The sequence below is a fragment of the Leiobunum rupestre genome, chromosome 4 (assembly GCF_980474605.1).
Source record: "Leiobunum rupestre chromosome 4, qqLeiRupe1.1.hap1, whole genome shotgun sequence".
Taxonomy (NCBI): Eukaryota; Metazoa; Arthropoda; class Arachnida; order Opiliones; family Sclerosomatidae; genus Leiobunum; species Leiobunum rupestre.
Genome location: NC_143387.1, coordinates 46,936,215 through 46,950,712, shown reverse-complemented (window position 1 = coordinate 46,950,712; position 14,498 = coordinate 46,936,215). Strand labels below are relative to the sequence as shown.

The following is a 14,498-nucleotide window of genomic DNA, read 5'->3' as shown; positions in this document are numbered from 1 at the left end:
GTTGGCTCGTGTGAAAAGGCCTTAAGTTGGGAGGAATAATCCTCCGAATAGGTTCGAGTGTACAAATTTTGCGCTACAAACTTTTCACTCTAGCGGCAAAAACGCGAATCTCGGCCATCCACCACCAAACGTACTTTATTGGGCTAAATTCTAGAAGATTCGTATCTAGAGCGATTCTCACTCCCCGTTAGATTTGAAGATTTATTGATGATGGAATTGGACTATGGATTATAAGCTCATTTTCTCCGACTTTCGAGAATGTATCTGGATGTGAAAGATGATTTACACGATTGGAACTTAGGTTGTAATACGTTGTCGATAAATATTCGAAAATGCCTGGAAATATTTCTACTTGCGCGAAGGTCTGTCGACCCAATATTAATTATAAAATTTCAAATTAAGCTTCTGTAGGCAATATTAATACGGCGTATAAAATTTAGTTATTTCTCCAAGTAATTGGTTTTAATCTTTATGAACAGTTTGAAATAAACCCGAGTGAATTTGTTTTTAACTATTTAAGATTCTTCTAAATTAAATGGTATACATTTTAATTAAATCGTAAATTTTCAAACGTCCTCGCACCAATTAAGTTTTATTTATAATTTTGATACCGATAATTAAGTGTCAACGGTCCACAGAATCGTTGGAGAAATTCGGGGCTTATTTCAGCTAGCTCCTCTCCTTCCGTCACGTGACTCAGGCGTGCCTTCCCGCTTCACGAAACACTGGATTCTGTAGCCCCACCCTCAAAATTTTAACGATTCCGTGCACCTTTAAGCTAGGTTTGCTGGGATTCTAGCTCGTTATTTCGGGAGATGGTCGCGTGCGATCATCCCGAATTTCGTCTCCTTCGAACGCAGGTGGTTTTTTGAGGCGTCGGGTTGTGGTTTGTTCGTGAGCATTCGATGATTCTTTCTCTCGAGCCTTCCAGGGCCGTCTTTGCGCGTTCACAGCAACATTAAATGGACGTAAATTTTGAATTCTGGTTATGAAATCCTCAACACCGTTTTGAGAAGTATAGTATACAAAAAACACCCGAATTGTTCGAAATTGGTATACAGTTCTTAAAATTGATATACACGTGCCTTGAACTATATTCTAGACTACCTAATTTTTATTTCTCAAAAAAACCTACTGGAACAAAGTTTATAAGCAAAAAACCCGCTTGTTGCCGAGGACGCCCGCATCTTCGTTTGTAATTGTTTTAAAAAATTAATATTCTAAGTTGCACCAAACAACAGTGCTTAAGAACAACACACAAAGCGGGCACTGCTTCAGGGTTACGTAATATGGGGAAGTGTTTTATTCCAAGACCAGACTTCGCTGATCCCAAAGAATGGCAGGCAATTTGGTCATCTATACCTGTGATAGTTAAGAACATTTCACATTCTATGTCTTACCCGTAGAATATGTTCAAGTAATGCAGTTTCCCTTAATGTAAAATAATTATTTCAATATTTTCATATTTATGTTTTATAATTATAAATTTATAATAATTGTAATTTTTTTATTAAAAAAATCACATTGAAATTAAGTATGTAATAAACGTAGACAATTTCAGTTGCATTTGAAGTTTTTGTTATTTATTGAGTAGACGTAACACTCAAATATTTTTAAAAAAAAACCTAGAAATTTAAGAAAAAAGTTAAGAAAAATAAATATATCGATGTGGTTCCATATCAGGTTTTAAGTAGTTCTATGACACGTAACACCATAAAAAAAATTCATAATTTTATCACCCGAGCTACACGCGACTTACCATTTTTTATTCGTAAAGTAGAGGAGATGCGGTGCAACTTAGAATAAAACAAGCGGGTTTTTGCTTATACACTTTTTTCCAGTAGGTTTTTTTGAAAAAAAAAAGGTAGTCGAGAGTATAGTTCAAGGCACGTGTATATTTATTTACTAATTCCGAACAATTTATCACCATGCGCTCTCACTAGTAGTACAGAAGAACTTAGATTTTAAATCCGAGAATTCGCAGCGCGGCCATCTTTGTTTGTGTCAAGAGTCTTTTAAGATAAGATAAGTAAAAAAAAATGAGTTGGGGTTCCGCCAGAATTAGGTTGTTATAGAGAACAGTCCTCTTTTATGAAAAATGATTTTTAGTGGTCCGTCTTTTTCTCATTGTTTTAAATTGTTTTGTTCGTTACTCGATCGAAGCAGCTTCGATTATTTCACTCGTAAAGCTCAGTTTACACGCAAAAATGTTCCATCTTTTTACGTCTTAATATTGTTTGCATTCTCGACTCCGACGGTGGATCTAGTCAATTCATTTTAAAGTCGGAGTTGGCTTTGGTGTGGTCGCTCTTTCGGAATTAAATCGTGATATATTTTTAATGCACTTTCCGACGACCTGATCCCGAAAGCTCCGACATTTCGTTGATTGTTAGTCAATAATCGATCAATAAAGATTTGTATGGATTTCCCGCTGCTTCTTCCTGCAAGAATTGGGTGGGGGTGCCTTCAACGGGAAGTTTTCGTGCGCTGATCTCGTTAATAGCCGCGCCGACGAACAAAGAAGTATGTCGCCCACCATAATGACCCTTCCAACCGAAAACTCTATAAAACCTTGACGGTGTAATTTGCTATATCTGCTGGCCACCTTGTTTTAAAGGCGATTAAAAGGTTCCCCCTTTAAGACACGTGATTAGCCTTTCAATTTCAATTAACGTAATAATATTTGCGCTTTATACCCGATTATCGATCCTCTAGGATCTTTAATATTTGGCCAAATAAAGTTTTATTCAGTGTATCATAAAAAAACTACTTAAGGGAAAGTCTATAATACTATTTTATAAGTATGACACTTCGTAATCTTTACGTTTGAAATTTTCACTGAGATCTGGTCACAGCACGCTTATAGCCTTATAGTTTAGAAAAAAATAGCGCCATCTGCTTTAATACCTGCCAACTAAATGTGTGAGGAAATAAGACTTTGTATTTAGGCGTTTCTAGTTAAGCAGCAGTTTTATTAGGCGGTTTTCTTTTCGCCTGTTCTGGGTTTTTTGAGCAGGTTAAAAAGTGTAGCCCTATGACGTCATTTTACTCCAATTCTGTCTTGACGAAAAAAACCAATTGGAGTAAGAAGGGAGTAGTTAAAGGTTAAAGGTTATTTATTTGCCGTAGCAGCCGTAGTTTTGTTCATGTAATAATAATAAACAGCTAGGCTAATACCATAAAGGTATCATTAACTTATGCTAATACCCAAGGCACCACCTTAGGCCTAAGTCATCAAGCGACTTTAAAGTCAATAAATAGCATTTAACAATTGGGTTTTCGTTATTAAAAGCTTGCCACATGTGAAGATGTTCAATACCCGTCATGTTTTCGTGAATCTAAATTTAAGCAGACGATAAAGCTAGATTACTCCCTCTAGACCTCCTTTCGAGGAGTAAAAAGTGTAACCTTAGAGCTCTGGAACAAGCGAACAAAATTCGGGACAGGGTAAATTTTACCCCGAGAACAGGCGAATAAAACGTTATAGGGTAAAAAGTTTACACTTTTTGTCCTCGGACAGGCGAAAAAAAAACCACCTAATTATGACATCACTGTAAATAGTTCCCAGTGAAATATTTATTACGGAAATATTATAAGGTGTTGACCGAAATACTGGTTTCTAATTCTAATCTCACTGCCTTTGTTTTGGTGCGAATTCAGTCTTATAAAAGAAGTTATTTTAATGTGGAAGGTGCAGGTAACAATAAAATAAGCATAAATTTGATTTCAATAGATTCATCCAAACGGAAATAGCGTTGTTGTGTTTCCTGTTTTACCCGATTATCTTAAGATATGCTAGATAACCTAAAATACCTTCGTAATGCATGTGGTCAAGAGAAGCTTAATGGCTAGCCTTGAACCATGTATACAGATTTTTTTGAAGACATAGACTTAAATTTTGTTATCAATGAATTCATTGACGGCTGAGATATTAGAAATAACACATTTTTTTTTTTCAAATATTTGAGCTGTACATCTTTTTGCTTACGTTTTAAGTATATACATTTTTTCATATAAAATAATGGCCCGGGACCCCATAGGAATGTTTTCTGATCGCCGCCGCATATACAGGGTGTTAACTGAAAAACGATACAAGGCCGAAAACTCCCAATGTATTTTAGCTAGGAATTTCAAACTTTCAGGACACATAGAACATGTCTTCAAGGTCATTTAAAATTGGTCTCGAGGATCATTAGAGATACAAAGTTGGTTTTAACTAGAAAAGTGTTCCCCGTCACATTTTAGGTGTAAATCCTTCTTTATTTGACCAATAACAAGTCGAGGGAATTTAGACAAAAACAGGAAGGTGGTGATGAAAATAATGTACCAGAGACCAGGTTGAAGGGCTAATAACTCATGCTAAAGTATCTGGTAGGGCGTCTTTAGAATAAACTCGGATGACCTTTAACTCATGCTTCAAGGTCATTTTAAGTGTATCTTGAAAACCAATGGATTTAGAGAAATGGTTCCGATTTGAAAGGTTTTCATCGTAGTGGTCTGCATCGGGTTATGGACATTTAGACTTAACATTTCAATTTACACACTTTTTAAATTAGATCCATTTCTCTAAATGCATTGGTTCTCGAGGTAAACATTGAATGACCTTGAACCATGAGTTGAATGTCATCCGAGTTTGCAAATTCTTAAGACTTCCTACTAGATGATACTCTAGTATGAGTACTTTTCGAGTTAATAGCCCTTCAACCTGGTCTCTAGTACATATTTTTCATCACGACCTTCCTGTTTTGTCTAAATTCCCTCGACTTGTTATTGGTCAAATTAGGTGGTTTCAAAGCTATTTAGACCTAAAATGTCACGGGGAACACTTTTCTAATTGAAACAAACTTTGTATCTCTAATGGTTCTCGATATAAATTTTAATTGACCTTGAAGACATTGTTCAAGGTCATGAAAATTTCCGTTATCAAGTGACCCCTGCACGTACGTGTCCCGAAAATTTCAAATTCCTAGCTAATACACATTTTGAGTTATTGGCCTTGTATCGTTTTAGTTAACACCCTGTATTTACTTTCCAATTTCGAATCGTACTACTTCGAAAATAGTATCTAAACCAATATTATTTATTTTCTAGGTGACAAGTGTAGTGTTCACGATGAATTTTCCCTTTCAACGTCAATTTCCAAATTGGAACTACAAGAGTACGACAGACCGCCCGGAAAAGAGAAGAACAATTTAGTCAAATGCGAAGACTTGGAGCGATACGTCAAAACTATGACCGAAAATCACGGTTTCAAAGATCAATATAATGTACGTTCTTTTTCTCGTCACGACGTTACCTATTAATACCGTTTAACAGAAGAATATAATACATATCTTACGAGAGAAGTATCCATACCCTGCTTGAAACCTCTACAGGGTTGCCACGGTACTTGGAAAACCTGGATATTCCTGGAAAAGTCAGGGAATTTGAATATGGGTATAAAAATCGGGAAAAAGTCGGAATTTTAAAAATTAGTCTAAAAATCAGGGAAATGTTAGGGAATTTAATTTCAAAAATATAGGCAAAAAAAAAAAACAAATCTTGGCACACAATAAGTCAGGGAAAACCGGGAAAAGTCGGGGAATTTGATTGTGAAAAAACTGTGGCAACCCTGCTCTAACTTCGCGGGTCTCAGTTTTCGAAGAAAAAATTAAATAACTCGATATCCAGTAGCGTAGCTACGTTTTTGGTTCCAGAGGGGTTGGCAATATTTCCATGATTCCCGGAAAATATTATCCGCCTACACAGTCACGGAGAGAGAGACTGTTAGATACGAGGAAAGGTTACACGCGGAAGGATATTCTCTGTTAATCTGAATGCATTCTTGGCGTGATGCTGTAAATTGCAATATTCGTCGAGCCTGCGAAGGTACGTGTTATAATCGTTTTGACCTGGATGGGTACTTATTTCATTGATGTAAAGTACTATATACTTCTGGATAAACGTAAAAGCATTTGACTCTTATTTTCACCGTTTCCGTTGATTGAGTTTCGTGTTTTCTGTCAGATTTTCAGGTTTGGCGCGCAGAAAGCGACCGTCGATGGTCTGAGACCGGAAAATAAATCGAAAAACAGATATATGGATTTATTGCCGTGTAGGTATTCGACTCAATTACACTTTCAGCAAATTTACGCGAAACGTTTTGGGCCCTGTTTTATGGGTTCGGGAATGGTCCGGGTAAGACGCGTCTCAATCTTATTTTAGAATAGTTCATTTTATCGGTGAAATATTATTTTACCAATTTAAATTAAGAAAAGTCAAAAATCAGCGACGGACTGGCCATAGAGTGAACTTGTCCGATGGCAGGTGGGCCCCATGGAACGTTCGTGAAGTGGGCCCCCTTAAACATGATAGCGTTATAGTTGTTAAGGCTGGGGTCCTTTGTCTCCTGGCAGCCAATAATATTAGACCCAGTCCGCCACTGTCAAAAATGCAAACTTCAAGGTGCTAGTGTATGTATTTATACTTGGGGAGAATGAGCTAATTTTCCGCGCTTCTGCTGCAATCCACGGTATCCCCCTCACGCTCTGCCAGTATGCAATATCAATCAAATCGGCCCTAAAAATTATCCTTCCGACGCTATTGAAACACGCGACGCAATAACAAGTTGGGCGGTCTTATCGAATTTATGGGAAGGCCTATTCAAAAAACGCGTCATCATCCGACTTTTCCAAATAACAATAAACAGACGCGAATTCCAGCACCGAAATAAAATCTTAGCTCCTACGAAAAGGATCTTTATAAGACGAATCTATATTGTCTGGCGATATTTAAAATTGCAGCGAGAAAGTGGCGGACTTTGACGTGAACCAAACACCGAACTTAGTTTGTTACGTGGCCGTGCATTATAATTAGGCGTTTGTTCGAGCGGCATCGGGGAGAAATAATAACCGTCATTAACATTTCGAATTTGCCAAGGCTAACTGTAGCGTATATTCCTAATTGTTTTCTAGATGACGAAACACGGGTAATTCTTCAACAGTTGAAAGATGAGCCCAACTCCGACTACATTAACGCCAATTACTGTGATGTATGTATTTCTTAATTTTGGCTCCAGTGATGGATCTGTGGGAGGGTTGTGGTACTGGTTTTCTTAATCAAGTACGGGTTTACGACTCTCCGCCCTTAAATGTCTGCCTTCATTACAGCTCCTTTTCCCTCTTTTATTAATTAGGACGAATTAACTCGATTAAATTTCCTTTAAGAATACGTTTGATCGAGAATATTAATGTTAGGTTTCGATTAAATAACCCGTAGTTAAACTGCCACCGCGAGAATACCTTAAAAGAAAGTTCGGGTCTATTTTGACGGAAACAAATTCCAAAAGACGTTCTTTAGCCTATACTCAATTGCAACCTTAGGAAGGGAAAATTCTAAAACAATAAATACTTCATTCTAATTTTATTGGTTGGGGTTTATTTCTCGTGTTCTCTCAATTTGAACTAAAAATACAACTGGGCTATATTTAAAAGCTATTTTCCTATTACAATATTTCCCTTTCTAAGGTGGCAAATGAGTATAGTATAGGAATTTTCATGACATTTAAAAAAAAACGTATAATATATACCAAATAATAAACCGAGACTTATTTCAATATCGGTTAGTTCTCATTACTAACTGACTAATGGAATTTATTCGGAGCTAATATGCGTGTCTTTGAAATATCAGTTTTCCTAAGAAATATTTTCAAAGTGGTTTTTGATTTTACGTATTCTAACATAGTACAGGGTGACCACACTTCCTATAACTTCCTATAATTTGTCAATGTTCCTATTTTTCGTACTTCGCGATTTTATTTCAATAGTTTTTAAGTTCGATAGAATGCGCTTCAAAACAGCCAGTCTTTTACTAAAGCACGAATTTCATTGACTTTAACGGCTGACTGGTGTTTTAAAATGAAAATATAATATTACTTTAATACATTTATCTATTCAAAGTCGGTGATGTTCTCCTATTAAATGTAATATTAGTATTAAACCAAAGTTCCTTTAAAACCATTTATTTTATCTTTATTAAAATTATTCCTATAAGTTTCTATAAATTCACCTGAACGTTCCTATAATTGCCTATATTTAGTTAAAAATTACTCTTATAATTTCCCCTGAATATTCCTATAATTTCGTATATTTACCTAAACATTACTCCTATAATTTCCTATAGAATGACCATAAATTTCCTATTTTTCCTATAAAAAATTGGAGGTTTTGCTGTGGTCACTCTGGTAGCATGATATTGAAATATTAATTTATCATTTTCCTTGATTGTAATAACGCGTAATTGTTCTTTCTAATTTGTCTAATAGCGTTTTTAACACTATTTAGGCATACAACAATCCAAACGGCTACATTTGCACGCAAGGTACGATTAGAATATATTATATATTCTGCCTAGAATGTTAACACATAATATGTGGATAGCACCCTGTTGGCCTAGCAGGCTGAGAAATAATTAGGGATTTTTTTTAAACTGGACCTGTGGCCAGTAGAGCCTAGGTAGTTTAATTAAAAAACTGGCCACTGTCCACTTACCATTTTTAACCTTCAAAATCAGGCTTTCATAATTTATGGTCAAATTATCTATTCTTGACAATAAGTGCTAGGGCATAGGCTTAGTAGGTTAGTGCTTGGCAAGCACACAGCATAGAAGCAAAGACCAAACAATTTTATGGATTAATATAGTATTTTTTTAATGAACTATAATCTTGAAGGTAAAAAACTTTGAATTAATTAAGTGGTCACCAGGGCCACTAACACCCCAAGCATTTAATTTTTAAACTGGCGATTGGCCTGTGATAGTGCCTTATTTCTCACACTGTGGCCTAGTGATTACCCGGAAGAAAACCACACCCTTTCGTCTTTCGCCCTTTGTAGCGGTAGAGGGGGAGAAGACACTCTGGTACAAGTACTTGTAGGCGGAGAATATCTTCCGGGAGTCATGAAAACAGATGCTATTGTTCCGCTTACACATATTCCGTTAACACGAATAAATTTTTGATTCTACGTATAGCATTCCATTAAAAATATAAATTTTTTGGTTCCTATCATTCTTAGGACCGTTGGAGAAAACCGTTAATGATTTTTGGAGGATGGTATGGCAGGAGTTTGTTTGCAAAATTGTAATGGCAGCAAATATTATTGAATTCGGCAAAGTAAGTTCCTATTAAATTTTTATTGATACGGAAGCAAAACCACTACGCGAGAGCGAATATAACTCCATTTCTGGCCGCTCCCTCCTATGGCTTTTGACATTTTCGGCTCTGCTGCTTAGTGGTTTGGGGTATTCAATAAAGGAGGCGTTGGAGGAAGTTATATTTCCTTTAAGGCTATAGATAGATCATTGCGCCGCCGATCCAACGTCGCCGCCGCCGCAATAGTTTTTTTTCTTCTAAAGGGGGATACATTTTTACTCCTTGAAAAATAGGCGCAGACCCAACTGCAATATGCTCTATGCTCTAGCTATAGATATGACTGTTCTACTAGGAGAAAAATTCAAAAATGTTATGCAAACGCTTATTAATTTTTCCTCGGCGGCTATGGCAAAAATTTCGGAGTTGAAGTTGAAAAAGGACTATAATTTTTTGGTTATTATTACTATATTATAGAAAAAATGTGAAAAATACTGGCCAGATTCAACGACAAAGTATGGTGATATTTTAGTAACTTTACAGTCCGAGGACATATTTTTAGACTATACGATACGAACATTTAAAGTACAAAAAGTAATTAAATTTTTTTTAATAATTTACTCGTTATATTTTGTAATTCTAGTAATTTTTTTTTAGATAGGGAAATCCTGTCGAAGGGTAGTTAGACAGTATCATTTCACAGGGTGGCCTGACCATGGAGTGCCTGTTTACCCTTTATCGCTTATATATATGCTAAAATCCATCAAAAAATTTCAACCAAATAGCAAAGGACCAGTAGTTCTTCATTGCAGGTTAATTACTTTTAATTTTCATTCTATGATCACACTTTGTAATGAAATTGTTATTTCATATATCTTCCAGTGCTGGAGTTGGTAGATCGGGAACAGTCATGTTGCTAGACTCTGCATATGATATGGCAGTGGCTGAAAAGAAAGTTGATACGTTCGCCTTACTGTACAGAATGCGACAACAAAGAATTAACTTAGTCGAGACAATGGTATATTTTTTCAACTTTATTTACACCCTAATGTTGAGCTTTTAAAATTTACCATATTTAATAGGAACAATATACTTATGTCCATAAAACATTGGTTGAATGTCTTTTTGGAGATGTGCCACGCGTTCCCGCGTCTCATTTGGTCATGTACTACAACAAATTAAGACTGACGGAGAAAGATAACCCAAAGACTAAGTTGCAATTGCAATATGAGGTATGATTTGACACCTAAGGAACGAAAAACATTAATTGAAACTAATTAAAAAAAAATTTATAGCGTTTAACGCAATTGACGCCACCACTACCAAATGAACGATTCATCGCTGCTCAAGCACCCGATTACAAGTGCAAAAATAGGACTGATTTGATACTTTCTCGTTAGTATAGGCAATACTAATATGATTATCAAAGCTAGTTTTTATATATTTTTATTTTATAAAGCGGAATGTGGCCGACCAGTTCTAAGAGCAGGGGCGGCTCAAAACTACATTAATGCAGTATATGTCAATGTAGGTCTTCTTTGATATTACCTTTCACATGTTACTTTCTTGGAAATAGAAAAAAATTTATTGTACTGTTTTTTTTATTGAAAAGGGGTATGGAAAGGAAAACGCTTTTCTTGCCACACAATTTCCACTTCACGAAACGATGAAGGATTTCTGGCAGTTAGTTTATGAAACTAATGCCAGGACAATAGTTACGTTAAACGAAATTCCCAAAAATGATGAGGTATGTACACAAGTCTCGAAGGGAGGAGTCCGAACTTAAGATAATTAAATTAATCCTTGATTATCTTAAATACAGACTTGTCCTATATTTTGGCCCGAATCTGGGAGTGTTTACCATGGTAGTATCAAATTAGACCACACAACAACTGACGAAGTGCCAAACTTCAAAATTAGACAACTTAAATTGAAGAATGTGGATGAGGTATATCTCGTTTGCAACGTATTAATTTATTTGAATACAACATATTATTAAGAGTTAAATTTTATTTGAAGTCAAAACGAAGTCGAACAGTCAAACAATTCCACATGATGGGTTGGTCAAAGGATGACGTTGCACCACCAAGTATCGATGGAATGATTCGCTTACTTATGAAGGTCGAAAAGTGGCAAGCCAAATCGGGAAATCACCCAGTCATTGTGTGTTGCTTGTATGTATATCAAGTTTTGGTAATTCATTCTATTTTTACCAGTTAAAAATTTTTATCTTCAGTAATGGAAATAAAGCTTGTGGATTGTATTGCGCATCATCATATATATCTGATCATATCTTAAATGAGAAAGAAATCGACGTCTTTACAGCAGTTCGAACAATAAGACTTAACCGCCCACAATTCGTGCCCAAAGTTAGTTCAATGTCCAATGAAAAAACCATGCATGGCCTCATCAAGGAAATTTAGTTGACAAATACATAATACATAAAAGAATGTTGATGGTCCACTAAAAACAATCCAGTTTTAATAATTCAACCTATTTTTGATACGAATTTGAAATTATCAATTCACATAGCTTGTGCAGAGGTATTCAATTTTTAAATTTGGAATTAACTTGAAGCCCTTCAAGGCTATTGAACATTTTTCTCTAGAACCATTGAGATTATTGACTGTTTGCCTTTGAATGACCTTGAATATCTTTTACAAAGTCATAGAGAAACCACTTTAACCACTCTTGATTGTAATTAAAAGTTGTTCACCATAACATTTCGTCCAATTTAATAGATAGCTAAACCACAGGAAAAGACGAATTATTCTAATTCACAACATGAGGCCATGTTTCGTCCAGGTCACTCAATGTGACTCAGATTTTTCATTAACTGAATTATTTTTTAGGAACAATATCGCTGGTTATACGAAATTGCTTGCGCCTTGTCGAAAGCTTATGGGCATTGTTGAGTTCCTCAATGTAATACTAAACTAGTAACAGTATGTTTTTTTGTCTTTTTTTTTTTCAAGGATTTGGGCCTTTCTCTCTTTTTAACCTCATGGTTCTCTTTGTTAGATCTCGGAAGTCTGCTTCTTTTTGGCAGTGGTCGTAGAGCTCCGAAGGATTCTATGCAGTTAAATTCACAAAGAATTGATAAATTTATTATGCAAAAGAAAAAGCAGTCCAGCTTCTATACTGTTGGTTCTGTTTAGTATTGAAATTTATTGATGTGTCCCGGTTTTAGAGAAAGTGAATACAATATATTAATTGCATTGTTGCCTTTTAAGAATTTTAATGTGATAATGAAGCACTCCATATAAAGCCATTGATAATTTTTGATAATTGTTATTGCTCTTTAAAAGTTTACGAAAAATTTGCGAATCTCTAAAAAGTGCTTTGGTAGCGTTAATTGACCAAATGTGAGCATTCCATATTTAAATATTACCAAGAAGCTTATTGTTTAAGAGAAAAATCCTTCAAAGAAAGTTAGCGATTTACAAGCCATGCTCTTTGAATTGCAAATTATGTTGGCGTTTTGTAGCACTTATTTGCTAATTCATGCAGAATCACTTCTCATGGTGATTTCTGGCTAATGCCACGACAGAAAAATACAATCTTGTTTAGATAACTTTTATATATAGAAAATTTGTATAATTAAAGTTTATCTTTGTACATTGTTTTTTGTAAATATTTTAATTGCCCATTGTAGGGACCAAAATTATATGATAATTAAGCACTGTTCTTTTTAATAAAACTAAATTTTTTATGAAAACCTAGGCTGCTTATTTAAGTAAAGAAGCTAATTTATTGCTTTTTTCATTTGATATAAAAAATATGACAATATATTTGTTTTCCAAGCCTAACAATCATCAGGCTTTTAACTTTCCAGGGTTATGCGTAACATTATAGATCAGCTTTGGGAGATGCAAAAATGATCGACAAGTCTTTTTCAATTTCCTAAAATAATTTTTTTTTTTAAATATTGAAAACTTGGCAAATTATGAAAAAATTACTGAAGGTGATGTTTGAGGTGCAAAACGCTTGACTGGCTGCCCTTTTTTGTCAACTAGAAACTTTGTGAAATTCCACTTTATGAAATCTCCGAGTGTACCTCCCTGTTTGTGTTTTAAATACTTCCACAGTGGATGGGCATTGTCTCCATTAACGTTAACTTTGCTGAACATGTCAAACTCAACCTTGAACTTTTGACAAAACTCTTGAATATCTGCCTCTGTTCCTGGTTCCTGAAAAGGATTGAAAACTTAAATTAAACTCTGTCAATAAGAACAAAGATTTTGGGTAATACTTGAGAAGCAAATTGATTGCACGGGAAGGCTAAAATTCTTAAACCCTCTGAATCTTTGAATTTCTCGTATAACGCTTGAAGTTCGGCATAATTGGTGTTGGTTAAACCACATTTGGAGGCCACATTTACAATAAGTACAGGATGGTCCCTTTTTTGAACAAAGTGCCTTTGTTTTAATATTATTGACAATAAACATTATTTCTAAGAACTTACCGATATTTTTCTAATGAAATGGAATTTCCAGAAATGTCCTTGGCAGTGAATTCATATATGGAGCCTGCATTTTTCCAATCAATTTCTGCCTGAGATGAAAAGCATATACGTAGGTGAGGATATATGAATGATATTATAAACACCACCAAAGAAAAGTCCTAATAAATAAAAATTGGGAAATCTTTGCTCAGAAGAAACAAGATTGTAGTTTAACCATTAAGAAAACATAGGTTTTAGTGATATTCCTCAGCATGGGTTACTTTCAAGATTATCTACTTCACTTATAATTTCTTTCAAGAACCATAGCCATGGACTAATTAATTAGTCCATGCCATAGCCGTCTAAAGGAATATTTAGATGGCTATGCAAGAACAAACGCATAGAAGCCCAATCTCAGCAATTTGCATCTCGCCGCTCTTGAACTATTGATGTGGGTTTAACTTTTTAGTTCTTAGCATTGTCAATCATGCTTTTAGGATAGATATTATCTATATATATTAATACAGATGGGATTTCATAATATAATCATATAAAATTTAGATATTTACCATCTTTTAACAAATCAAACGTAAAGCACGGTAATTTCGATTCCTATTTACGAAGAAAACCAGTGCACAAATCCCTAAGTGTGTAAAAATGGAATGTTTTTTTTTTTTATAAGAAAGAGCGCTACCACGGTGGCGCTAGCAACAAGCTGATCCCACCCTTGGAAAATAGCGCGCGATTCAACGGTTTAAACACAAAATATGAGAACAAAATAAATGAAAACACAAATTTTTTGTAAGCTAGGGATTCTATAAATCTGTCGTCTATTAAATACTGGAAGTTAGGAGCAACAAACACTAGGAGAACGCAGCTAGCCTTTAAACTCGCTAACGCAGTGTTGTGTACAAATTTCATTTGACAAGC

General features: G+C 35.1%; 2 protein-coding genes across 5 annotated transcripts in view; one reads left to right on the top strand and one right to left on the bottom strand.

Annotated features, from left to right (window-relative positions):
• Nucleotides 1-12,825, top strand: part of LOC149948021 (receptor-type tyrosine-protein phosphatase mu-like) — a 32,053-nt gene extending 19,228 nt beyond the window's left edge. For 2 of the 3 annotated variants that reach the window (XM_090172616.1, XM_090172615.1), the window contains exons 3-19: nucleotides 5,092-5,267; nucleotides 6,007-6,094; nucleotides 6,954-7,030; nucleotides 8,322-8,358; nucleotides 9,051-9,148; nucleotides 9,602-9,718; nucleotides 9,782-9,936; nucleotides 10,007-10,142; nucleotides 10,207-10,356; nucleotides 10,420-10,519; nucleotides 10,584-10,651; nucleotides 10,737-10,871; nucleotides 10,947-11,072; nucleotides 11,144-11,298; nucleotides 11,361-11,493; nucleotides 11,977-12,069; nucleotides 12,146-12,825. In XM_090172616.1, the coding sequence (XP_090028742.1) occupies nucleotides 5,092-5,267; nucleotides 6,007-6,094; nucleotides 6,954-7,030; nucleotides 8,322-8,358; nucleotides 9,051-9,148; nucleotides 9,602-9,718; nucleotides 9,782-9,936; nucleotides 10,007-10,142; nucleotides 10,207-10,356; nucleotides 10,420-10,519; nucleotides 10,584-10,651; nucleotides 10,737-10,871; nucleotides 10,947-11,072; nucleotides 11,144-11,298; nucleotides 11,361-11,493; nucleotides 11,977-12,039 (1,814 nt within the window). In that variant the 3' untranslated portion in view covers nucleotides 12,040-12,069; nucleotides 12,146-12,825. The remainder of the gene's footprint in view (nucleotides 1-5,091; nucleotides 5,268-6,006; nucleotides 6,095-6,953; nucleotides 7,031-8,321; nucleotides 8,359-9,050; nucleotides 9,149-9,601; nucleotides 9,719-9,781; nucleotides 9,937-10,006; nucleotides 10,143-10,206; nucleotides 10,357-10,419; nucleotides 10,520-10,583; nucleotides 10,652-10,736; nucleotides 10,872-10,946; nucleotides 11,073-11,143; nucleotides 11,299-11,360; nucleotides 11,494-11,976; nucleotides 12,070-12,145) is intronic. The other variant, XM_090172617.1, reaches the window with a different exon arrangement.
• Nucleotides 12,826-12,849: 24 nt separating this feature from the next.
• LOC149948020 (uncharacterized) lies at nucleotides 12,850-14,228 on the bottom strand. Of its 2 annotated transcripts, none has more exons than XM_090172623.1 (5): nucleotides 14,138-14,228; nucleotides 13,590-13,678; nucleotides 13,377-13,524; nucleotides 13,084-13,314; nucleotides 12,850-13,027 (listed from the first exon to the last, which is right to left on the bottom strand). In XM_090172623.1, exons 1-5 carry the CDS (start codon nucleotides 14,138-14,140, stop codon nucleotides 12,974-12,976), a joined length of 525 nt encoding a protein of 174 aa, XP_090028749.1. In that variant the 5' UTR covers nucleotides 14,141-14,228; the 3' UTR covers nucleotides 12,850-12,973. The 2 variants fall into 2 exon arrangements, with proteins under 2 accessions (XP_090028749.1, XP_090028748.1); XM_090172622.1 differs by having other exon boundaries at nucleotides 13,590-13,747; nucleotides 14,138-14,226.
• Nucleotides 14,229-14,498: the final 270 nt, after the last annotated feature.

What these genes read in the sequence shown, in the direction of transcription:
- LOC149948020 (XM_090172622.1), bottom strand. An exon ending in ATTTCATTAGAAAAATATCG is followed by an intron (nt 13,525 to 13,589) that starts GTAAGTTCTTAG and finishes TGTTCAAAAAAG; the next exon opens with GGACCATCCTGTACTTATTG. An exon ending in GCAATCAATTTGCTTCTCAA is followed by an intron (nt 13,315 to 13,376) that starts GTATTACCCAAA and finishes AATCCTTTTCAG; the next exon opens with GAACCAGGAACAGAGGCAGA.